The sequence below is a fragment of the Python bivittatus genome, unplaced genomic scaffold (genome assembly GCF_059951505.1).
Source record: "Python bivittatus isolate LINGU-HERP-01145 unplaced genomic scaffold, Pbiv_v1 ctg000740_np1212, whole genome shotgun sequence".
NCBI classification, from domain to species: Eukaryota; Metazoa; Chordata; class Lepidosauria; order Squamata; family Pythonidae; genus Python; species Python bivittatus.
The window spans coordinates 1,804,703-1,829,654 of NW_028277106.1; the positions used below are offsets into that span (position 1 = coordinate 1,804,703).

Below are 24,952 nucleotides of genomic sequence, written 5' to 3' on the forward strand. Positions count from 1 at the left end.
TACCCCACCGGATCACGCTGCCACTGCTCCGACAAGAAACCCATGTCTGGAGTGTGACCGCTGTCCTGAGTCGGGCCATAGATGACCTGGGATAGGCCCATGGCCACCATGGTAGCCATGAACTCCCGAGCCGCCTCTGAGGCCAGCCCCGGGGACGGCAGATTAAAGTCCCCCGAGAAGACCATGAGCCTGGGGAACTCCACCGCCACCCCCGCGATGGCCTCCAGCAGCTCAGGCAGGGAGGTCGCTATGCCGCAGGGGGGCTGGCACAGAAGCAACGCTCCCAGCTGATCCCGTGTGCCCAACCTCAGGAACAGGGTCTCACATCCAGCCACTTGTGGAGCGGAGCCAGCAGAGATTCCCGGATGGCCACTGCCACGCCCCCTCCCCTGCCCTGGGGTCTCAGCTGGTGCCAAACCCTAAACCCGGCTGGACACAGTTCTGAAAGGGCAACACCCCCTTCTGGTGCCAGCCAGGTCTTGGTAGTGCATGCCAGGTTGGCCTGCTCCTCCCCAATAAGGTCGTGAATAAGGGGGGCCTTATTACTGACCGACCTGGCATTCATCAGCAGCCGCCAAAAGCCCGGGCCTCTGCAGGCCTGCTGACCAGGGTCCGGGCTGGAGCCCCGAGGGCCAGAACACACCACTGGTATAATGCATTGGGGGCGCCTTCCCCTGAAACGGCCTGCCCTCTGGCTCCTGTCATAACGGCCCATGCCCGTCACCACCTGAATACCTGCCCTGAACCTCCCAAGGTGATCCTCCCCCGACCCTCCTGGCCTCCGACCTAAGGGGCCCGCCATACCACAGCCATACAGGGTGAGAGGGGAATATTGGGGGGGGAATGGGCCCCTGTGGCACTTCGGCTATCTGCTCTCAGTGCCAACAGGGGCTCAGTCACCCCAACTCCCCCTTCCTGAACACGCTCCCTCTCTCAACCGGCCTCTCACCAGCTGGCCACATCCACTCCTATCCTCTTCCCGTCTCCCACCCGGGCAGAGGGTAGCACATTCATCCACCATTCACGCACCCCTCACTAATACACCCCACAACCACTCCAGTCCCCCCGGCTTCTTCTCTGGGGGTAAGGGAAGCCCCCTTGCCACATTAGGGGCTAGAGCCCAGAACCTCGAGTCTCTCGTCCTTGCGGGGCCTGTGCTTCATCCACTGCAGTCCACTCGGGGGCACGTGTGAATCCACACATCAGAAGGACATAGGGTCACCTCAGAGACTGGTCCCTTGGTCTCCTGAATTAGTGACCCACCAGGAGAATCTCAGCCTGGTTCCCTGCAAGGCTGAGCTCCTCTCATCCCCAGACAATTTGGGCTGCTCTTAGGGCATGTTGAGTCAACCAGCCCCCCAGGTCAGTAGTTCACATCAGGCAAACAAGTGATATAAAAATGATCTCCACCAGATGATAAAACTGACTCACCCCCCCACCCAGCCCCAATCCTGCTGCTGGTGTTTTCACAATGAGGGCAATCCTCTTAGCCTACGGGAGTTGCTTCCTATCCAGAGATGTGACGTTCCCACTAGGGAAGAGCAGTGCTGCTAATGAAACCCGGAGCGATGCACCAAGGGAGGCTGCAGCACATCATGAAGCCTCTGCCAGAGCTCCTGACCCTCCTGCACGACCTTTTCCCGGAACGGTCTGCTGCTCCTGGGCCTTCAGATGTCCAGTTCTGAGGATTCTCTGACCTCCTACAACTCCAAGGCATCCTTGGGGTGCTGCAAAGGCATATCCTGAAGGCACAGATGGCTGTCACATGCCCGGTCAAGAACCACAAGTCCTGCTGGTTGCCAAGTCCCTTGTTAGGTTTATTGACCCGCACTCAGGGAGGGGGGGGGCTGTCAGGTAAGCAGATTCTCCATTCAGATCATAGACCCTCACTACAGATTAGAGTGCAAAACAAACTTGGCTATTCTATTTCATTAACAATACGCATAATTCAGCATTTAAACTTCATTATTTAGAGTAACCATACAGTAGAACTGTGGCAGTAGGTTAAGCAAGGACTGACATAGCAAAATCTGGCATGCTGCAAAGGCCTCACTGGACACGCCTGTCACAGATCGTACTGCAGCTGAGAGAGGGGCATCATCTCTAGGCCAAAGAAATTAGATGGGAGAGGTTCTTGCTGATGTACCAAGAAACAGATTCCTAATCCATCTTGCAGACAGCCTGGGAAAAAGAGATTCAGAACCTTCAACAGACCCTGTCACAAGCAGCTCTCGAATAGAGGGCTGGAGGGTTCCTGTCGCAGTTCTCAAGGTCCTGTGCTCCAACGCCAATCCCGGGTGAATTTTGCTTTTCTAATCGGGGTTCGTGGTTAATGGGCTTGACAAGGCCCACACTTCCTCTCCGAATTTCTGCAGGGAAAAGGTCTCGGAAGGGAAGTCAGAGATCAGTGCTGCTGGCAGGCAGCTGTTTGGCTCTCCCTTGCCAGAACAGCCAGAGCAGCGCCCTGGTTCTCCCCTTGCGGTAGGCCTGAGACAATACGCAGCCTGCACCCTTCCTTCCTTACATCCGTTCCGAGGCCTGTCACCTTCTCCAGAGCATCCCAAAGTCTGTGGCCGACGCTTGGCTCACGCGCCAGGGCTTGTGGCAGGGTCAATGTGCAATTGCTGTCAAAATACTTGCCAGAAATTCCGTCCACTTCTTTGGCAACGGCACAGTAGAGGGTGCTGACGGCTCCCTCTCGGGCATTCTGGGGAGACAGAAGAAAAAGCTCCTCAGAGCAGGCTTCGACTGGCATGAAGGTTTGCCCGGGGGGGGAGGAGAGAAAGAGGGGCCCAGCAGCAAAAAGGCCGTTGGAGAGCTAGAGAAGTCCCCCAGGCCCCCGTTTAGCAATATGAAACAAGGGAGGCTCTACAGCCAGCCATTGGGGAGCCGTGCCACTGGTGTCTGGGCTGCGGGGAGGTCTGATGCCTTCCCTGGGTCATTTAATAAACCTACCCCCCACCCCACACTCCTTCTCCCCTTTCTCCTCTTGCAAATTCTTAACAGCCAGATCCGTTCCTGAAGCTACATCCGCTGCTGCTGCAGCTGCGGCTTGAGAGACAGAAGTGGGGAGGAGAGGCTGAGCCCTCACCCTCAGGAAGATGCTGCAAAGCTTGAAGAGCAGGCGAGCCCCCCAGCTGAAGTGGCGCATGATCTCCGTCTTGACAATTCCTGGGCTGAGCACGTTGGCAGACACCCCTGCGGGAGGAGACACCCCTGCCTGAGTGAATCCAGGAGGACAGTTCAAGAGAAAGCGCTAGTCTGCGAGCAGCAAGGCTCGCTGGAGGAAGACGGACACCTGGAAGAGCCCCTCGAAGCTGATGCGCACAGAGTGCCAGCTCTCTTCCTCATCCAGCCCAGAAGAGGAACGGCCCAACAGGCAAAGAACCGTCAACCGGATCCTCCGGGAGGCGCAGCGAGCCACGGGCGTGGCTGGCGAGAGCATCTCTCGGAGCCCAGAGATTAAACCGGAGACGGGCCCGCCCCGGAGGTCCAGTTCAGTCCTCGGGCTGCCCGGGAGCCACTTTAATTAGAACAGCTTGTCAGGGGCTGAGATCCGGTCTACACAGCTGACTGAATCCAAGGCATTAACATAACTGAGCAGCTGATTCCTGAAAACAGCGGAAAATCTTCCTATTTCGACAGTGAAAGTGGCTGTGGATGAGAGCGCAGCCCGCTCCGTTAGGTGGAAGCGAGCGCTGGGTAGAAGCAGAAAGCTCAGCCGAAGGGGGTTCCAGCGAGGAGCAGAGGGGGTCAGAAATGACGGGCAGAATGACTGTGAACGGACTCCAAAGTGGGTGGGGGGCGCTGGTCATGCAGAGAAACGAATGAGGATAGCATCGCAAAGGAAAGAAATGTAGGAAGGAAGAGCGAATAGCTTGGGGGAAAGGAAAAGCTCAAGGAAGCTGCGGCTGGACAGGCTGATGCGATCCTGAAAAAGGGCGAGAAGAACTTAGAGAGGCAGCGCATGAAGTCCTGTCTGGCTGTGGTGGGAGAAGGATAGTTTGCAAGGACAGAAGGTATGGAGAAGCAGAGGGAATGGGGTTGATATAAACTACATTCAGGTATAATTTCTTTTCTTTTTCTTATAGCCTGCCTTTACTTTCTCCAGTTTGCCATTTCTCATTCCGCTTCTGTGATTTCTGTGACGGGAACCCCGTAGGTGGCCATGTATGTATAAGGCGATACCTTCGTGTTTGCATTACAATTTGTGCATTCTGCCTTCTCATCCTACCCGGGTTTATCTCCTGTCTGTTAAATAACTTTCCTGGCATCTCCAAGTAGCCCCTGAACAAAAGGAGGGCCTTGAGGGTCGGGCTCGGAGGACGGATGCTTACCTGTGCCTTGCAGCCTCCGGGCCAGCTCTGTGGTGAAGATAACGTTCATGAGCTTGGTGGAGTCATAGGCCTGGCTGCAATTCTTGGGCTGTTCTTCCCCTGTCAGGAACTTGACATTCACTCTTCTGGCGCAGTAGTGCCGGAAGGAAGACACGTTCACAATGCGCGCTGGAGCAGAGGCGATCATGGTGCCTGCGTGAAGGGATGGTGAGGAGAGGCTCCGGAACCAGGGGACGAGGGCCAAAGCCCGCTCGAAAGCGAGGCTCTCTCGCGCGAGCTGGGGGGAGCTCACCTCCTGCCCTGCAGCTCACCTTTCCACCAGCATCCGTCTCTCCTGCGGCTGCTTCGTACTGGGGTTCCTCCTCATTCCCCAGCCCATCTTCTTAGTACCCATATTGTAGCTGGTTGCCAGGGCCAACTATGTTACAGCCTTAAATGAAGGCTGTCAGACAAGTCTTCTGAGTTCCAACCTTCCATTTATTTTATTATGTATTTATTTAAAACATTTATATAGCTGCCTATCTTAAAAAGAACTCTGGGCAGCTCACAACCAATAAAACGGTATAAAACAATATAAAAAACCAGCAACAATAAAACCAGTAATAGAAAAACCTGGCACCACAGCCACTCTTCTCCTCCCGCCCTGATCCAGGTTCTAACTGCTCCCCGGAAGGACAGAAGGGGGGGGGGGTTGCCGGGTCTCGGGGGAGCGTGTTCCATAGGGCAGGGGCTGTAACAGAAAAGGCAGGCTTCCGAGATGGCCACGTTTAAGGGGAGGGACCTGGAGCGTGCCCACCCTATCTGCTCTGGTAGGGCAGACGGATGCCCTCAGGGAGAAGCAGTGCTGCTGACAACCTGGTCCCCTGCCACGTAGGGCTTTAAAGGTGAGCAGCAGCAGTGCAGCTCATGCAACAAGAGTGCAATAGGGGTGAACCTACAGATGCCCGGCACTGTGCATGTTGCTCTGTTGACACTTCCGGGTGGTCTCCAAGGGCAGCCCCATGCGAAGCATGATAATACAGAAGGATTTGCTATAACCTTATTTGGGGTTGTTATTTTCAGCTCCCCAGTCCATTCTGCAGCTCTGAGATTTCCTGTGATCTCCCATTAAGTACTGACCAGGGCTGGGTTCTTTTTCTAGGTCTGCCAAGGTAGATAAATGCTACTGCCTGGCTGTGCAGAGATGACCTTAAGATTTTCTTTCCTAATTATCCTTACAACATTTGCCTTTTACCACACTGGTTCCAAGTAAATTGACCTTTCTTTGACTTACCCACCCTGCTTGGTTCTCTGCTCAGAAACGATCCACTGGGGTTCTATGTTCCAATGTGCATTCCTTTGCACTTCATTGAATCATGTTTGCCTTCCAACATCCACCTCTCCAGACAGATCCCTTCAAAGTTCTTTGCAGCCTCTTCATCTTTCATGACCCTCACCAGTGCTATTTTCCCAGTCCCCTCCAGGAACTGGCACACCCATCATTGGAGATCATTTTGGAGATCTCATCTTTAGAGTGGCCTGGTCCCTCCCCACCCGTTCCCCAATGCCTGGCAGTGTTTCTGCAGCTGGGGGAATTGTGGGGTCAACCTTGGGGCTTGGTGCTGAAAGAGAAGCCTGTACTTACCCAGCAGGAGGTTGGTGAGAAGGAAGGCACCCGAGACGTTGGTGGCAAAGGTGAGCTCCAAGCCCTCAGCAGTGATTGCAAATGGCAAGCCTATGGGGGAGGCGAGACAGACGGCAGCTTAATGGGGGACGGGGAGGCTCCGGGCTCCAAAGGGGGCTGTCTGTCTGTGGGAAGGACCTGTCCTTTTCTTGACCGCTGGGCCCTCTTGCCCCTTCCCAGCCTCGCCTCCAGCAGAAAAGGCCTCTCCTTGAGCTCCCAGCAGAGGAGCAGTCCCGGGACGGGATGCAGAGGGTAACCGCCTTGGAGGGCTCTCAGCTGGCGTGGGCTTTCATGCCGGGCGGAGGCTGTGCTTCTGAACGGTCGGTTGGGCCTTCTGGAGCAGCCACTTCCCTGGCGGAGCAAGGCCTGTGGAGGGGCTGCTCTCCGTTGCTCTGGGACACGCTTGTGAGCCCCCGCAACTGGCCTGCTGCCTCGGGGCGGGGGTTGCGTGGAAGCCGGGGCAACTGCCACGTGAGCGGCTCTCTTCCTCAGCCTTGGGCGCCAGGGCCCTGGGGTGGGGAGGAGGGCCTGCGCCCCACCTGCCTCCCCGGCTCCTGAGCCAGACGGACCGGGAGGCACCCGTTACCTGTGACTCCCGCGTTGTTCACCAGGATGTGCAGCTGCTTCTCCTCCTCCAGGAACTGCCCGGCAAAGTCACGGACAGAAGCCATGGAGCTGACGTCCAGCAGGCGGAGGTGCACCTGGGGGTTCCCGGTGGCCCTGCGGATCTCCTCCGCTGCCGCCTGGCCTTTCTCCCGGCTGCGGCAGGCCAGGATCGTGCGGGCGTTCCTGCGAGCCAGGTCAAGAGCGACGGCCTTGCCTATCCCTGTGAAAGGCATGGGAGTCCAGAGCACCTGCCCCGGGACCCGCAGGGCACCCTGCCTGCCCCCCACGGGCCAGCAACCCGGGGCAGCCGCTCCCGCACAGACAGGCCGCGGGACTCTCGCCGGCCCGAGGGCCGAGGTGCATCCGGGGAACCTCCTTTGAGAGCTGCAGCAGCAGATTTGCAGCACCGAGATGGACCGAGGGGATGGGGACGCCCCCTGCCAGTCCTGCTCAGCCAGACAGTGGCAAAACTGCAGGCGCCTCGTGACGGGCCCTGGCCGTCCAGCAGCCACAGTAGGATGCTCCTCACCGTGGCTGAAAGGGCTGGGGCGCATGGTGGGCAGCGGTCCATGAAGAAAAGCCTGTCTCCTCTCCACCGTGGGGGGAGGTGAAAGTGGGGCCGAGGGACTCCCCTCCAGCGGGGACCAGTGGCCGCCAGACTCTGAGCCCTGCAGGGGGGTCCAGTGGAGCCAGGGGTCTTCCTGGCCTGGAGTTAAATGCCCTCCAGCAGTCCCCAAGTCAGCAGGAATCTATCTTGGCCTTGGCTCCCCTCTATCCCTATTCTTCAGCAGGAAGGAAGCTGCCAAGTGGGGTCCCCTTATTAACCGTGTGAGAAGAGATGGTGGGGTGGATTTCCCCATCTCCCTCCCCTCCCCTCCCCTCCCCAACCTGGCACACAGGAGAGCAGACCAGTGGTTCAGCCCTTCTCCAGGCTTGCCCCAAGCTTGCCTGCAATGGGGGGGGGGGGGGTGTCCAAAAACAGCTGGACTGAGAAGGGGCGGCATGGGGGCAGGGAGAGCACTCCTGCTGCCCTGACAGCTCCTCCCCCGCCCCTGCTGGTCAGACCCCGCTAAGCATGGCTTGGGGGCATTGGCTCAGAGACCCTGTGAGTATGGGGGAGAGCCCCGGATGAGGACATCTAGGTGAGGGCAGGGAGGAATCTTGCAGGTCAAACTCTCGCTTAGTGCAGGAACCCAGTCCTCCAGTCTCCCGAGGGGTCTGCCCCACAGTGGAACAGCTCTGCCCCTTAGGAAGATCATCCTGATGTTCAGGCAGAAGCAACCGCCTTGTCATTTCAACCTATGGTTTCTGGTCTTCTGGAAGAACCCCACACAATTCTGCCCCAAGTCCTGGAACGGAAGCCCCCGGGCCTAAAGGGCTCCGTGGGCGCTGGGGTCATCCTGCCTCTTAGGGCCCCCAGAAACTCACGGTGGGGCGTTTCTGGGGCAAAGCCCATGGTGGGGAAAGAAGGAAAATACAACTAATTCTGGAGAGACAGCTGGAGACCAGCTGCAGGACAATGCGTGTGCTGGGGCTGGTAAGGATGATGCAGGAGAGCCTCCGACGGAGAGAAAGACCCTCACCTGCTTATAGTGGGCCAATGAATAATGACCAGGATAAAGCTGGCATGGGCGGGCAAGTCAGGTGTTGTGAGAGATGGATAAAATATCTATTATTATTGACAAAGAAATAGTAGCTTGAGCATGCTAAGAGTGCAGCTGTGTGAGAGATAAGGAAGTAGTGTTAAGTGTTATGGTTATCAAATAGTGGCAGGTGGAGAGGAAGTTGTCTCCTTGTGGGGGACAATGTAAATACAAATTAATTTGGAGCAGTCTTTATCAGTATAATGCAATTAGCTGAAACCTTGAGCAATTACCATAGATGAGGTGGGAGGGACCCGGGAGAAATCCCAGAGCGGCCGGAAAGACTGTACACCCAGGGTACCTTAGCCAACGGGGAAACGGGGAAGGACCTTACTTCTGACTAACCCAGAGAGGGATTTGTGGTGCTTGTTTCACACAGTACAGTATTTGCTGCCAAAGAAAACCCTCCCTCTGAAGGAGAGAAACACCGTCTGACACCCTTCCTCCCCGAAGCCTGGAGACTTCCTTAACTTGTAATCAAATTATATCTGCTATAATAAACAGGGAGCCTTATTAAATATAAGAGACCAATAATATTATACAAGTTAATTTTATTTGCGGGTAAATGAAATGAACCTTGTCTTGGTCCCCTTATTAGTCCCTGGAGTGCAACTCCTGGCACACCATCCCTAAGGCGGGATGTGGCCCTCAATCTGAAAGAAGGGGGGCACTCTGGGGGGGGGGCGACTTTCCCAAAATAAGGCTCTCCCTCCAGGTGCCCTTCACATTTTAGTGACAAGGCACCAGGTCCTTCCTTTCCACCTGAGGGTCCCCTTCTCCATCTCTCCCCCTCATCTCCCCCCAACTAGTTCTAAGTGGGATGGAGGGGGATGGGAAGAGCCGTCATCACCTGAGCGGGTGGGGATGCGTGATCGGTGGTCCAGCTAGGCAACACAGAAGCCTCCTGCTGCTCCCTCTGCGATTTCCCGGCTCAAGCCCCCCTCAGTGGCAGGAAGAGGCATCGGGATCCGCAGTCCCACGTCCCAGGGCTTGGCTTGGTGGCCTTGTTTTCCTAACCACCACATGCTTCTTAGGCAGCCCTGAGACAACTGGCTGGAGCAGCAAGTTTTCTCTCTGCCCTTCGACAAGGTGAGGTTCCAATCCTGCACTCAGCCAAGCATGGAACATGGGGGGGGGGAGCACATTGGGGCAGCCATTCCTGAGTAGCCATGGCCAAGCTGTGAGAGGAAGAAAGAACAGGTGGGTCTCTTAAACTGTGCACTTGCACCAACATCAAGAGTGCTGCCCCCAGGAATATCTGGGGCCCTTCTTCCTTGACAGGTGGGGGGGCACCTTTCTTTCCAAGCCCAGCAGCCACTTACAGGCAATGTTTCCAGACACACTTAATCCAATCAACCCATTTTCTGGGTTTGTATAATACATATGAATGCCAACCAGATGGATAGGGTTCACTCCACACACTGAATTACCAAGCAAGAAACTAAAAACCCAGGTTATTCAAGAGGGTGTAAATACATCTGCTAAGACTTGAGCTGATCTGGGTAATCATGTTGGGGGAGCACAACCACACAACCACAGACTCACCGCTGCTGGCTCCAGTGACAATGGCTGTTTTGCCACTCAGGTCTACAGGACAAGCTTCAGGTCTCCAGGTGTGTCTTCTTCTTCTTGCCCAGAGCATCCCCAAGAGGGCTAAGGAACAGATGAACCAGAAGGGGTGAAAAAAGAGGGTGCCCACCTCCATTGCAGGCAGTCTTTCTAGGAGCAGCCCTGGAAGATGTGGTGCCGATTCAGAGTTCCTGCCTGGTGGGTGGTGACAGACACCCGGATCTCTTGCCTTTGGAAACAGAGGAGGTCACCAATGGGGCAACTACTGATCTCTGGGCAGAGTTCACTTTTGATGAACTATCTGCCCATTTCTTGGACAGAAGCCATGCAGAGGAACCTTTGGAAGGTCGATGGGACACTGACAGTAGAAGCCAGCAAAGAGGAGAGAAGGTGGCAGAGTTTTGACAAGAAACCTGCCGCCACTGGCTCATGGTTAAAATATGTTGTAGACACACCTTCCAAGGAGACGGGTTACATTGCTAGCACCTTCAGCCAGCACAGGCAGCATTTCTCAGTTTTGCTGTGAAGCACTGCTAGATGGTGGTTAGAAAAGCTTCTGGGAGGAAGGGCAAGTTAGGGGCAGAGAAGCAGAGACTCAGAGAGCCTCAGAGAGACTCCTGTGTAAAATCAGGGCTGGGCAACCTTCAGGCTGTGTCCTCCCAGCCTACATGATGGTCCTACAACGTCACTCCACCAACACTCCTGCTAGGCTGAATGCATTTAGTGATTTTAGGGAGTAAAAAGGAAATGTTGGGTCTGTTCCAGACTTTTTTAACAGACAAAACGTAGCCTCTGGTGAAAACCGTGGCCCACCCTTATGGGAGGGATCAATATGGTGATGAGTACACACCTGTTTGTGAGCACTCCTAAAAAATAGATTTTTAATCTTCTCTTTGTTTCTATTTTTGGAAGTCATATGTTGAGGTTTTAGAAGAAGGTTTTGATCTTATTTGTGTTAACTTTTCTGATTTATGTTTTGAGGTTTAGAAGGAGGTTTTGATCTTCTTATTTGTTAACTTTTCTAATTTATGTTTTGGCTGTTAACAATATATGAGATTTTCAGTTTTTATAAGCCCTATAGAAGAAGATGGCAAAGTGAGTAACAATCCCATGTAGAATAACAAGAAGAAGCTAAGATTAGAAAGAAAAGCAAACCGAAGAAACACTGCAGGAAGAGTTCTGAGTCACAGTGGATCCTCAGAAACCTTCAACAACTTAAAAGAGAGGACTTACTGCACTTGGAAGATTTTGCAATTCACCAGCATGTCCTGGTGCCCACTTGCCTTGCTCAGACATAAAGTCCTGGATCTTGTGGCTAAAAACTGTTTATTAACAGTGCAAATTGTTATTTCAGTGTATGATCAAACAGCGGCTGTTAATAATAAAATAGGGGAGCTGAAAAGTCTCCTTGGTAATTTAAGATAATCTGAACAAATTTCAAGGTCTGAGCCTGTGGAGAAACAGAAAGTAAATTATACACAAGCATCTACAGATGCAAGGGAGGAGGAGCTGGCCCAAGGCTGAGCACACAGTGGGGTGATTTGTGGCAACTCCCATGTTTCACAAACCAGCAGAGGAATTCATCCATTTATTTATAGCCACCCATTTACCAGAAGGAACTCTGGGTGGCAAACAGAGCAAAAACACAATACAGCACACTAAAAGGGCCATTTAAAAGAATACACGGTGTTGAGACTCCCATGAAGCCTGCACTCGTCCACCAACCGCCCCGTGCCAGCTCTAGCAGCCCCCTGGCCCCGGGGCCTGGGGGAAGAGCCAGGTCTCCTCTGCTTTCCTGGAGGCCAGCAGGATCGGGGCCCTCCGTTTTGCCAGGGAGAGGCCGTTTCACAAGATAGGCACTGTGAGAGATGGATAAAATATGTTATTATTGACAAAGAAATAGTAACTTGAGCATGCTAAGAGTGCAGCTGTGTGAGAGATAAGGAAGTAGTGTTAAGTGTTATGGTTATCAAATAGTGGCAGATGGAGAGGAAGTTGTCTCCTTGTGTGGGACAATGTAAATAAAAACTAATTTAACCTGGGGCAGTCTTTATCCGTATAAATGCAATTAGCTGAAACCCTGAGCAATTACCATAGATGAGGTGGGAGGGACCAGGGAGAAATCATAGAGCAGCCGGAAAGACTGTACACCCAGAGTACCTTAGCCAATGGGGAAAAGGGGAGGGACTTGCGATGGGGAAGGTATATAATTAGGCCGGAGTGTGTATGTGGGCGTGGCTTCTTATTTGCAAGGAAGCCCACCAGCCTTTGCAAACGCTTCCAATAAAACTTTACTTCTGACTAACCCAGAGAGAGATTTGTGGTGCTTGTTTCGCACAGGCACCTTGGCAGGGGGGCCCAGATTTGGATGTCAACGATTGCAAGAGCTACTTCCAGTAAGGGAAGGGGGAATCCCCTTCTCAGCCCTTGCATTGCCAATCTATCCTAATGACCGTGCGGCTCCTAATTCCCGTGAATTTGAAGTAAGTGTCCTTAGCTTCAGTTCTCCCACTTTACCTCTGATGATTATTAGAATGGAAGATTTTTTGAAGGGCTTTCAAATCATCCCTGCCTGGGTCTTCAAAGATGAATGTGTCTGTTCCTCACCCCAGTTAGAAAGCCGCAGTGCGGAGATGCGGGCGACGCGGCGAGAAGAGAGTGGGGCCTGCCAAGCTCAGCCTTCTCCATGGACCAGCGATAAAAAGCCCCAACAGCCCTGGAAAGGGAGGGGCAAGGCACAGCCACGGGGGGGGGGGGGACCAGGCAGGGAAAGGACTCGAGGCTCTCCCAAGCAGAGCAGAAGGTAGTTTCACACTTCATAGGTGTGAAATTCATTTATGCATTTATTTATAGTTCAAATTTGCCACTGCCCATCTCACTGCAGAGTGACTCTGGCTGGTTTACAATAATGCTAAAAAGTATACGGTGACCGTCGCATCTGCCCCCGAAGCACTTCACCCTTAGATCGTGAAAGGCTGGGGCGTCCTGTCGGTCTTCTAAGAGTGCAGGGCTAAAAGAGAGTGTGGGGCAGAGGTGGCTCCCTTGAGGGCACTGTCCTCACCAGAAGAGCTGCGGAGCGTCCTGAGGCCAGCCTGCTGCTCCTACAGCTCAGAGATAGAAGAAGCCCAGCAGAGCTCCAGGCAATGACCTGATTACCGCTGAAGTAATAATCTAGACCGGTGGATCCCATGTTAGTATCCCTATAGACTCCACTGCCCCAATTCCAGGGGAGTGGCCCTTAGCCAGGATCATGCCCAGCTGAGATTTGCCAGTCAACTATAGACAGTCTTCTAAATACAACTGGCAAAGTTTACACTAAGCATCTTTATAATAAATGTCTAGGCTGATGAGAACGTATACTGTACTGGCCGAGGAGCAGGCAGGCTTGAGAGCCCGCGTTCGATTACAGATCCTGCCTTAATTTTACAACACAACACCTACTTGAAAAGTAACGCTGGTTCAGCCCTGTCACTGTTATTGAATTTAGATTTGCATTTAGATTTAGAGAGCCAGTTTGGTCTAGTGGTGAAGGCACCAGGCTAGGAACCAGGAGGCGGTGAGTTCTCATCCCGCCTTGGGCATGAAAGCCGACTGGGTGACTTTGGGCCAGTCCCTCTCCCTCAGCCCAGCCCACCTCGCAGGGTTGTGGTGGTGGGGAAAAGAGGAGGGAGGGAGGGAGAAGTATTAGGCACGTCTGCCGCCTTGAGTTACTTACAAAGTAATAAAGGCAGGATAAAAAAACCACTAAAAATAAAAAAATAAATTTGATTTTATTTCTATGTCCCCTGGACTGCTAGGAGGTCAAACCAGTCAATCTTAAAGGAAATCAATCCTGATTGCTCATTGGATGGATTGATAATGAAGCTCAAGCTCAGATACTTTGGTCACCTAATGCGAAGAGAGATCTCTTTGGAGAAGACCCTGATGCTGGGCAAGATTGAAGGCAAAAGGAGAAGGGGACGGCAGAGGACGAGATGGTTAGATAGCATCACTGAAGCAATGAGCATGAAACTGAGCAAACTCAGGGAGGCAGTGAAGGACAGGAAGGCCTGGAGTGATATGGTTCATGGGGTCACGAAGAGTCGGTCACGACTTAACAACTGAACAACTAGGATGTGTGCAAATTTTAAAAAATTACTATAGATTGATGCTTGCTCCAGTTAATGTGCAAACTTTATGAAAACTCTAGATTAAAAGTTTGACATAGAAAATTACATCTGAGAAATTCCTATCTGTAAAATTAGGCATCCTCTCCTCTTTCTTACTGAGTTCATATATTAATTATGATGGGACTAGGCGAAATAACCTGGCACAGCGTCCTCCAGTAAACACAACGTGATACTCTTGTGCATGGATATGGAAGTACTGTTATTGCATGGTCTGGCCACATATTGTAACGAGGAAGTGCTTGTTTTCAGGAATTCTTGTGTTGCTGGCTAATTTGCAGGATGGATCCTAAACTCCAAAGCAGGAGTACATTCAAAATGGTGCCAGGACTGAAATAAACTGGGTCCCGTTTATTAAAATTACTTACAGCACCAGGGGCCCTCCCCCGATCTGCCACGGTGAGCCTGAGCGCTGGGAATGGTCTCCAGCATTTGACACATAAAGGGGTTGCTTTCGTTGGGGAAGTTTACAACCCGCCAACCTCTCTCCCCCCCTCCACTCCAGGAGCTGCTTAGTTTAGGCATCAGCAAGGGAAGGCTCCATATTAATGAGGATGAAGCATTTAGCAGGCGCTCCGACAACAGAGGGGAAAAACGGCCTCATTGGAGCTAGAGCAGGAAGTTTGTTACCTCGCAGCTCACAGAGTAAATAGGAAGAGATCGCTGGTCTAAGCAGCTTCTCTTTCGGGTGTTAATTAAAAATGCAGGACAATCGTAGGACAGTGCTAACTGTCCTAACTAAGTTATTCTAAAACTAAAATCTTGGTATTTGCTAAACAGCCCAGAGTCCATGCCTATCAGTTAAGTGAACAGCTGATTGAACAAGTTTAATTCTTTGAATATTTGGGGACAGTGTTTTGCTTTGCTGGAAAGTTTGGAGGCTTACTGAGATTATGTTGCTCAAAATGCCCCAAAATCATCAATGGGCCTGTGATCTTTTTATTGCTCTGGAGGGGCATTATTTATACCTGAAAAGTACTGTAGCAAAAGTTTGTGCACAGCTTTTACCTGGTGCCCATTTAAGCCCTGTTGGAAAGAGTTCAGCGTCAGTTTCTCAAGGGCGTTGTTGCTGACCAAAGCACCTGCAGGGGAGGGGAGGGGAGGGGAGAGGGGACGAATTTCAAACCACGCCAGGATGACTGTAACTAACACAGATGTATTAATTAAGCCAGGAACTTACATTGGAGAGAGCCTCCCCACCCCACCCCCGCGCATCAGCTGCAGTGAGCAAAACGAGTGAGGAAGGTTTGCCCTGTCCTTCCCATAAGGGCTGCCTTTGTTGGGCATATTTTATCCCCCCCACCCCCGCCCAGGAAAATAAGTCAGGAAACAGCTGCAGGGTTCAGGCACCAGCAAGGGCAGGCGGCCCCCTAGCCAGGGTGAGCTCGATGGCCAAGCGCCCAGCGGACCCTGGGGACCCAGTTCAGGCAGAAGTGGAAAATGACCGTCCGACTGGGGCAGATGGTTGCAGGAAGAGCTCGGTGGCTGAAGCGAGCCCCTGGGCGCTGACCGAGAGTCGCGACGCTTGCCGGACGCGGCCCTATGCGCGAATCCAGCATCCGAAAGGACCGCTCGCCCAGGGGGCCTCGCTGCCCCGGTCCTGGCTGATGACCCTGGGGAGAACGCGGAGGCCGAGCCAAAAGACCCCCGCCCCCAAGTTGCCAGGGAAGCTCAAACGGTCGGCTCCGCCGTAAAACCCGTCGAGAGCCAAGGAGCGCGGCCGAGCCGGGCAGACGCCGCGCGCGCCAGGACGCAGCCCTCTTCCTGCTCCCCATCCCCGTGACGCATCGTTCCCCCGTGCGCGCGTGACGGGCAGCACCCAACGGAAGGCCCAGCTCCCCTGTCCGATCCAGGACTCGGCCAGTTCGCGTAAGGCCGCGGAGAGGAGCCGCGACCCCTGCCCGCCCGAGGCCGGCCTTTGCCTCTGGCGCCCTCGATGTGTCCCGGGCTCCAGCTCAAACGCGCCCCCGGGAAATTTCCCTAGAGCTCCACTCGGAGAGGGCTGGTGCCTCGGGAACTGCAGCGTGCAGCGTCCTAGCCTTTCACGGGAGCACCACCGACGGGTTCGGGCTAAAAACGGGCGGCAGCGAGCCTTCCACAACGCATTACGGATGCGCAAAAGCCGTTTGCGGGCTCTCCTTACAAACATTTTCGGACTAGCCGGTCTTCTTTTTTTGCACATTTACAAATATATTTATATTTATTTAAATTACTTACACGGCCACCTGTCTCACTGCAGCGACCACTGATTCCACCGCTGAAGGCCTCTTCCCAGCCTTCCAATGGGAATCTGCCTTCCTGGAACCTCAGTCCGTGATCTCGGGCCCGGATTACCCACGTCTAGCACCTCAGTGGCTTCCTAAAAAGACTTCCCAAATCTTTTTGTTGCCCCAAATGACTTTCCTTGCCCAAGCAGAACCACCTATCCTGCGCCTGCTCCTTTCCCGCCCCCGACCGCTGCCACCGTACGCCTGAGGGTGGGGAAGGGGACAGCACCTTTCCAGACCCTCGCGGCACACACACACCACCAGCCACTGCCTCCGTGGCCATTCTTCTCCCCCCTAAATGGCAGGTGGGGCTGTTCACAGGTGTTCAGTGAGGCAAGAACCTTCCAGCGGCCGACTTGACTGGATGCACAGAGCTGGAGCACAAAGCCCTCCAAGGTTTGCCCAGCCCCTCCCTGTGGCCATCAGGGCAGTGCTCCCTGCCACCCGCCCGCACCCCCCAGTTGATTTCCTGTGGTTTCAGCTTCCTTCCCTCGCTGGCTCATTGTAGGGATGAGACAGAGACCTGTCTGCTCCAGGAAAGGCAAAGAACAAAGGGAGAAAAACCACGGAGCGCTCGGGAAAAACAAAACCTCCGCCATTGACAGCTGCCCAAGGACACAGAGCGGCACTCTGGATGCTCCAACCCTTCTGCAGGCTGCGAAGAGGCAGCCGGGCAGGAGCTGTGGGTTTGGGCTGCCTCTGTGCTTCGCGTGGCTCTCCTGGGCCGCCCCCCGCAGGGCTCTACTGAGCAGATGGGCTGCTGGCTGCCTCTGCGCAACCCATCACCGGGCTAGCCATGCCAAAAAAGCAAAGGGCTTCAGGTGCTGCTCTCCAGTTCAAGGCCACCCTCAACCTTACAGAAGCTCCCTGGAGTGCTTTGCCCACCCCAGCCCAGCCCGGGGCTTTCATGTTGTGGCCAAAGCCACGCGTATTGACTTACACAGCTAAAGACAATAAAAATACATACGTCTAACAAATAGATAAATACCAGCGTAATTTCTTTTTCTTGGGTTGGCCCTTTACGTTTCACTGTTACTTCCAGGCTACCTTTCCAACAAAAGTTACAGCACCCCACCCTCCCAGCAAGAGGGGAGAAGGGCTCTTCCATCGCTTTCGTGGCCTCGGTGGCCCCATCTAATAGTCGCACAGCCCAACTAACCCTTACGGACTTTCTAACTAGAATGTCATGGGGCACCTTTCAAGCAGGAGGGGCTTCAGCTGAGCTAAAACCACATGCTAGTAGATGCCTATACTGCTAAGGGAGGCGCCGCTTATCCCACGCAGATTCTCTTCCCCAAATCCCTTCTTTTGATTATCGGTCACTTGATTTGTGGGTTTGTAGAAAAGCTACAGGTAAGGGTGCACCATGCCGAAGACCTGGTTTTATTTTACGACAGTGTGATGCTGGGATGTGGCCAGTGAGCCCCCCACCCTCATCACAGCATGGCTCAGGGGCACAAGTGTGGCAGAAGCCATGGCTCCCGAAGGAGTGGCTCTGTGGCCCTGCTGGGAAAGGACACCTGAGGGTTCAAGGGCCAAAGGGCCCCGCGCATCTCTTTGACGTCCTCTGGACTGTCAGCAGGCTGCGGCAGCAGACTTGGATTCCTACTGCCACAGTGGAGGGTCACTCCTGGGGCTAGGTCAACAGTCTCCACCAGCAAGGTGGGCTTGACAAAGACAAAGCTGGTGGGCTCGAGGGTCTTTCCTGGCGGAAGAGGAGGATGGGCTGCCTGCTCTGGGAGGCTCTTCCGCAACACTTTTAAGGGATCCTCCCGCAACAGCCCTGGGGCTCCTCCATGAGCCAGGATGCTGCTTTGATCCACGGGGGCCTGCTTGACCGAGGCAGGGCCTTTAGAGGAATGGCGTTGTTTGCAGCGGCCTGAAACTGTTTTCAGTGCTTCCTGGCGCCTGGACTCAACGTCGGGGTCCACCACTTCCACCGCTGGCTTGATCCACCGCTTGGGTAGGCGAGCTGGCTCCAGGCGAGGCACCAGCGTGATGTTGCCGGTCTCATCGTAGAAAACGTCCTTGATGTTGGGGGGGCGGCCCATCTGGATCCGGAGGAGGTTGCTGCACGAGGAAGGCAGCAAGGGCTGGGCAGTGCCCAGCATGTGCAGAGAGCTCACCTCCAGGGGGCCCTGGGAGAGTTTCCGCAAAAGGAGCTCCTTCTCAGAGCCATCCGGGGGCTTCATAATGGAATCAAACCTGGCCAACTGGGGGGGCACCAGGAGGGGCTGGTAAGACAGCCTGCCTTTGAAGGACGGCCTGGAAGCATCAGCGACGGGCAGGGACCGAGCCCGGGCCTTCAGCAGCACCCTCCTGCTCTGTGGCCTGGGAGGCTTGACTTCCGGCATGGGGTGTCGTTGGGGCAATTCCTCCTCCCACTGGAGGGATGCCAGGGGCAGCTCAGCCATGGCAGCTTCCTTGCCAGACAGCTCTTTGAGGGCAGGTGCTTCCTCCGGCACTTGCGCTGTAGGAACCTGGAGGAAAGGGATCAGCAGGGGAATCCCGGGCTGAGCTAGCCTGGGCATTACCGCTTCCCAGCAGGAGAGTTTAATGCTACTTTAGCATCAAAAGCGGAAAGGATCAGGAAAAGGAAAACTGGGGAAGCAGCATCTCTTTATCTGGACGCTTTTCTAATTAATTAAGAAGCGCTAAGGTGGCTTTTCCTGTCAGCCGCCTTACGCATAATCGCTTCTCACCTGGATATGATGTATTTAATGCCCTGAATAAACGGCGGCTTAAATAAAAGGATAAGAAATGACGAACGTTTGCCAAAAACGCAGGCTGCGCCGAGGAGGCTGATTTCCAGGATTCCGTAACGGGCGCTGAGTTTCGCCAACAGGCTGGTTTAACAGATTCGGCTCAGCCGCGGGAAGGGAGGGAGGAAGAAGGAAGGAAGGAGACCGGGAAGCCCCCGGCTCCCGGGCTACGGCGAGCAGGGCCTCGCGCTCCCCTCCGCTTCCGACCCCGCGTCCCCCCGCGCTCGCCGGGCTGCCCAGCTTGCGGCACCCTACCTCTGCTTCCGGGCTTGGCACGGCCTGCAGCACGGGCACGGAGCCCTGGGCCCAGGCGTCCGTGACGCAGGCCGCCGGCTCCTCGTCCTCCTGCCAGGTGGGGTCCGCCGGCACGCCGCGCTCCCCGCCGTCGCGCCCCAGGAAGCGCCACTCGAGGATCTGCAGCAGGGCCTCCCGCGCCTGGTTGATGACGTAGGGCACGCACTGGAAGGAGGGAGCGGGCGGGCGTTGGCGGGGGGCGCGGGGGCCGCCAGCCCCCCTGGGAGCGCGAGGGGCTCTCCGGCGCGCCCTGCCCGCCTCGAGGGTTCCTCTGGGGAGGGGGCGCTTGATCCGCACCGCCTCGATCTGGGCGAGGCGAAGGGCGGTGCCGGGGAAGCCGAGGGGGCCCCGCCCCCGCCCGGGACTTCCCGCCAGGTGGCCGACCTGCCGGGCCAGGTAGACCTTGCAGCAGCCCTCCAGCGCCTGGTCCAGCAGCGCGGCCAGCACGTCGCCCACCACGTCCTCCGCCTCCTCGAAGGCCAGCAGCGAGAGCCACTCGCCCTCCGACAGGCGCCCCGGGACGATCTCCACCTGCGGGACGGGCGCCGCGGGCGGGCGGGACCTCTCCGCGCGGGACTTGGCCTGCGCCACGCGGTCGCGGGACGCCATCCCGCCCGCCGAGCAGCAGGCCGCCGGGGCCTGCGCCTGCGCCTGCGCCTGGGCCGCGGCGCCGTCGCCGGGGCAACGCCACGCCGCCACGCCCGCGCCTGCGCACTGCGCGCCGCGCGGGCCGGGGCGCGGGATGTACCGGCGGGAGCGCGGCGTGGCCCTGCGGGGCAGCAGCCTGGCGCTGTACAACAACCTGAGCGTGCTGCCGCTGCCCGCCAAGCGCCTCACCTACTTCGCCAGCGTGCACGGCGCCACCGTCAGCCTCGTCAGCGCCGCGGGGGACGGGCCGGGCTGCGCGCACCGCCAGCTGCAGGCCCGCGAGGGCGGCCTCGGGCCCTCCGTCGTCACCCAGGCAGGCGGCTGGGCCGGGGCCGGGGCCGGGGCCGGGGCCGGGGCGGGGCGGGGCGGGGCGGGGCGGGGGAGGGAGCGGGTCAGCGCACCGCCCCCCGCGAGAAACGCTCTCCTCTTGCAGGCGGCCTGGTGCGTCCTGCCGTCCCGGGCGCTGCTGGTGCTGGCTTCGTGGAAGGGCATCCAGGTGAGGCCGCGGCGGGGCCGGGGGGTTGGGCGGGCGGGGGGCCTGGGCCGGGCCCGCGAGCCCCCGCGCCGCCCTGCTCCTCCGCCTCCTTCTCTCCTGCCAGATGTACGAATCCGACGGGTCTGCCATGGTGTATTGGCACGCGCTGGACGGCATGGAGTCCTCGCCAGGTACCCTTTCCCGGGCGCGGGCCGCCGCCCCCAACGCGCCCGCGCCCCCGGACAAGCAGCTCTGTCTGCCCCTGGCCACCCGCCATAACGGAGCTCGTCCGCCCACCGGCCAGGCTGCCCCGGAGCAGCCTGCAACGCCCCGCGAAAGGGGCATCCGGGTTGGGGCCATCCGAACTTGGGGGGCGCTGTCCCCCCATGGGGGCTTCTCGGCCGCGGGAGGGTCCTGTTCCCCCTCCCCGCTCCCCAGGTTGGAATGAAGGGCTTTGTTATTGGTGGGCTCTTGGGTAAGCCACCCTAGCCTGGAGCGTGCTGTGCCATGCCCGCCAGAGTACGCTAGCTGGCTCCTTGTCATTTAGTGCAATGGGCCTCTAGAATCCTCTTCGTCCTCTATTTTCTGGGCCCACGGCCTTATTTTTAACAATCCGAGCCCCAGAACTGTTCGTTCTCCTTTTCCCCTTTGGTGTTCCTGATTCAGCACAGCGTTGGGAACGTTCCCTGGTGCTGTTCCCTTTCACGACTGCTCTGCTTCCACCAGCATGCCTTGAGCTGGCCTGATGAGAGATAAGGGATGGCACAGGGCCTAGGTTTCAACTTTTTGGAGGCCGCCGTTCCCTGTGTTTACTCCTCTGCCTGACAGAGCAGGCAGGGTCTCAACAGCTCTCTGGCCTGGATTTGCTGCGTCTTTGGAGAGGGACGCCTCTGTTTTTCACGGGCTGGGCGGTGGAGCTAAGTCAAAACCGCTGAACCAGCTGAACTCAGAGGAAGTGCTGGTGTGAGCAGAGGGGTCCTCAGGGGCTTGCACTTCTGCCACTCATCTATGGCTTCTCGCCCCCGCTAGGGACGGTGCTGTTTGCTCGTGGGATTGCAGCAACAGGACCACGCTTTGTTTGCGTAGGTGAGCAAGCAGGGAGATGTGAGGGGCCGCTGGGCTGAGGGCTTCTCATCACTGGGATGGTGGGAGATGGCAGCAGGATGAGATGAGGCCTGTTTTGGGGGAGGCACCAAAAAGGAGAGCTTTCTTGCAGTGGTGGATTGGGTCACCAGCTGATTTCAGCAACTGCCACAAAGACCCAGAGGGCACTGTGGCCAGGAGGATCGCTCGTTGGACAGCGTGACATGGTTGGTTTCAGGGGAGATGGGCAGACCTTAGCCTGATTCCCCTTCCCATTGCAGGGACATCCTCAGGTTCGGTCCTTGTCTTTGATGTCCCCTCCAAAGGCACCAACATCACGTTGAGCGAAGTCCTTGAGGAGCACAACTGCGCCATCACCGACATTGGCGCAGAGCTCTGTGAGCAGCCGGTAAGGCAGGACCTGCCAGCCCAAGCCCCCAGAGCAATCGCAGGCCCCCTCTGTGCTCTCTTGGACCTCCCCTTACTGGGGTGCTGGCTGTGGCAGCCTCTTCTGGGCCTGGGCCATATTTAAGCTGATGGGGGAGCAGCGCTCAGCCCTGCAGCCCCCCTGCATGTCTGTCTGTGTCCCTTGGCCAGAGGCAGCCATTAAGACAGGGCAGACGCCTGCTGCAGGAGTTCTGTTCTTTCTCACGTTGCAGGAGGGAGCTGTGGATCTGGTGACTGCGGATGACTCTGGGGCGCTGTGCGTTTGGCGGTCTGGAGAGACATTCAAGCTGATCACCAAAATCCCAGCTTCTGAGTAAGGGCCGGGGGGGGGCTGGTCCTGAGGCAAGAGTGGGGCTATTAGATCTCCTATGAACTTTACAGCAAGAAGACAAGACTCCTATAACAGGTTGTGCCTCCCCTCCTGCTCCTCCTTGCAGCAGCTGAGGAATGGGGCTCAGGGTGGCTGGTAGGAACAGGAGGTGGAAGGCGAGCTCCTCCTCTTCTCACATCAGAACTGGCCTGTGCGCCAGGCTGCAAGAGTGAGGCAGTGGCATCTTACGTCCTGCAGGGTTTTGCTCAGTTAAGATTAAAAATATGGGAAGCTGCCCTCCCTCCCTCCCTCCTTTGCAGCGCTCTGGTAGGAGCTGCTCTGCCTTCGAGCTCCAGCACAAGCTGAGCAGGGCCTGATTCCCTCCCTCTCATGCACCAGGTCCACCTGCTCCTCTGTGAAGCTGTGGAACGGGATCATTGCTGCAGGTTATGGGAACGGACAGATTCGCTTGTATGAAGCAGCGTGTGGAACCCTGAGAGCTGAAGTCAGGGCTCACGCGCGCTGGATCTATGCCTTGGACCTGGCACCGCTCTCAGGGAAGGTGAGCCTGTTGCACGCTAGAAGGTTTGGATGTGATGGGGGGCAGGCCAGAGCTTGGTAAGGTGCCTCCTTTTGGCAGTGGCAAAAGTCCTGATCAGCTTCTCTGATTCTGGACACCAAAGTTTGAGGCGAGCGCAAATCTAGGGAACTCCTTGGCACAGGAGACAGAGATGCTCTGAAGAGCTGCCAGAGATGTCCCCCCAGCAGGCCAACGGTTGTGTGCAGGTCACCATGACCACAACCTGCCTCAGGGGTGCTGCTCTTGGCTTGGCTAGAACTCCCCCCAGGCAGTTTTGGCACTTTCGCTCTCCTAGGGAGGGTCCCCTTCTTTGGAAAGGCTCTCCAATGCCAGGGCTATACAGCCGGAGACGTGGCCCGCCTTGAGGCCTTGCCTTCTCTGCCCTTTTCCTGTCCAGCTGCTGTCTGCTGCCGAGGACTCCTTTGTGCAGGTCTGGGGACTGAGCCACAACGCAGAGACGAAGAGCGTAGAGGTACGGGCGAGCAGGAGCAGAGAGTGAGCCCAGGGGCCGCTCTGCTGAGGGTGTGGGAAAGCCTGTCTTTCTGGAGCTCCTCTTACTTCACCCTTCTGGTGTCCCAGATGGTGCCAGGGAAAGTCTGACAGCCCCTTTCCTCAGCTGGAACATGGCCGCGGTGCCCCAAGCCCGGCTGGGATGTTAGGCCGGGAGGAATGCTCGCTGAAAGCATCTGGGCCCTGGGGTCACCTTGGCGAGATGCAGCTCCAATTCTGCTTGGGCACATCAGGTTGGGTCTCTCCGCTTCCCAGCTGTGACAGCTCTTGTAGGAGACAGGAGTGCCTGAATGGCGCCTGCCTGTTTCCCTACAGATCGAGCATTGCCATACGGAGTGTGTGACCGACACCCTGATTTGCGGTGCCCGCTTCTGCAATCCCGAGGGCACTGCCTTCGCTGTCACCGGCTTCGAGCTCAGCGAGATCATCCGCTACCTCCAGGTGTAGCCCTTCTGGTTGCAGGTAGATGCTGGAAGCAGAGAAAGGACCTGATGTAGGCTGATCCGGTCAGCTCCCGGTATCTGCGTGAGCTTGTGCTAGGAGCAGGGCAGGGTGGCACACGACATGAGCAGCTGTTTCCAGCTCCTGCCCTCCCCAAGGCTCCCTCCCTCCCTCCCTCCCAAGTCAGCAGATGACCCCCCAGAAAGGCCCTTCATCCCTTTGCCCCAAGCAGGCTTCTCCCGAGATTCCCGGTGATCCAGCGCCTGGGTGTTGTCTTCTGCCCAATAGTCCAAGGTGCCCCCTCTGCCAGAAAGACTCCCGCAGTGAAGGTTAGGCATGGGAGGCCCGCCCTTTCGCTGTTCGGCTGAGCGCGGAGGCGGCTGGCCAGCCACCCGGCCTGCTGGCTGAAGCGCTGTTTCCCACTGGTCTAGCTTTTCAGCAGGGGGCCCGTGTCACATGGCCACAGGGCCGAGGGGAAGCTCACCTGGGTCCTGTGGCAGAGCCCCTGCCAGGCTCCCTAAGCCAGGCCCTTGGAGAAATGCCTGCTGCAGCCCAGGAGCCAGAGGAGTCCTCCCACCCTGCCAAAGGTTTGTTTAGACTGCAACTGCTTCATCGCCCACCAAATTGCTTTTTTAGTGTTTCAGAGCAAGCGGCTGAGTTGTCCGTTTTCCCAATGAATAAAATAGTTATGTTTGGCTGAGAAGGTCGAAAGTTTGGTGCCGTTGCCTGTTTTCTTTATTTTCAGCTATGGGAGCGGTTCCCACCCCCCCAGTCAGGACCAGCATGCACGAGGCAGGAGCGCCTGACTTCTGCAGGGCCTCTGCTGCTGGGCAGCACTCAGGATCCCCAGAATCCCTCCTCTGCGCTGAATCGCATCCTGATCCTGCTGCCAGTGCCTTCAGCTGTGCGCCTTTCCCCAACTGTCTCACCCTTCAGAGGTTCCCTGGTCCCCTTTAAAGCCCTGGCTAGGTCTCCAACCAGCAGAGGCAGCATTAGGAAGGTGCACCACTCCAAATCCATGATTCTGCCCCCAGGTGCCAAGAGAGCAGCAGGGATGCGCAAAGTGTGGCTCACTTGCTCTGTAGCCCCTGATTTATGGAGCTGGGCAGGAGACCTGCCCCCCCCCCCCCGATCTATCATAGCGTTACTGA

The 24,952-nt window shown here is 56.4% G+C and overlaps 3 protein-coding genes across 6 annotated transcripts; 1 reads left to right on the plus strand and 2 right to left on the minus strand.

Annotated features, from left to right (window-relative positions):
- Positions 1–1,622: 1,622 nt before the first annotated feature.
- Positions 1,623–11,474, minus strand: LOC103063054 (retinol dehydrogenase 12). Of its 2 annotated transcripts, XM_025173645.2 has the most exons (7): positions 9,795–11,474; positions 6,587–6,826; positions 5,962–6,051; positions 4,338–4,529; positions 3,092–3,198; positions 2,641–2,707; positions 1,623–2,181 (listed from the first exon to the last, which is right to left on the minus strand). In XM_025173645.2, the coding sequence occupies exons 1-7, from the start codon at positions 9,952–9,954 to the stop codon at positions 2,066–2,068; spliced, it is 972 nt and encodes a 323-aa protein (XP_025029413.1). In that variant the 5' UTR covers positions 9,955–11,474; the 3' UTR covers positions 1,623–2,065. The 2 variants fall into 2 exon arrangements, with proteins under 2 accessions (XP_025029413.1, XP_007439033.1); XM_007438971.4 differs by having other exon boundaries at positions 1,624–2,707.
- Positions 11,475–17,605: 6,131 nt separating this feature from the next.
- On the minus strand, positions 17,606–19,916 carry CUNH2orf81 (chromosome unknown C2orf81 homolog). The gene is made up of 3 exons (XM_088128845.1): positions 19,692–19,916; positions 19,269–19,472; positions 17,606–18,731 (listed from the first exon to the last, which is right to left on the minus strand). Exons 1-3 carry the CDS (start codon positions 19,914–19,916, stop codon positions 17,700–17,702), a joined length of 1,461 nt encoding a protein of 486 aa, XP_087984971.1. The 3' UTR covers positions 17,606–17,699.
- WDR54 (WD repeat domain 54) lies at positions 19,914–24,522 on the plus strand. Of its 3 annotated transcripts, XM_088128847.1 has the most exons (10): positions 19,914–20,268; positions 20,389–20,451; positions 20,555–20,621; positions 21,460–21,516; positions 21,795–21,922; positions 22,173–22,273; positions 22,670–22,832; positions 23,248–23,322; positions 23,676–23,822; positions 24,233–24,522. In XM_088128847.1, exons 1-9 carry the CDS (start codon positions 20,050–20,052, stop codon positions 23,805–23,807), a joined length of 1,005 nt encoding a protein of 334 aa, XP_087984973.1. In that variant the 5' UTR covers positions 19,914–20,049; the 3' UTR covers positions 23,808–23,822; positions 24,233–24,522. The 3 variants fall into 3 exon arrangements, with proteins under 3 accessions (XP_087984973.1, XP_087984972.1, XP_087984974.1); XM_088128846.1 differs by lacking the exon at positions 24,233–24,522 and having other exon boundaries at positions 23,676–23,977; XM_088128848.1 differs by lacking the exons at positions 23,248–23,322; positions 24,233–24,522 and having other exon boundaries at positions 19,940–20,268; positions 23,676–23,977.
- The last annotated feature ends 430 nt before the right edge of the window (positions 24,523–24,952 follow it).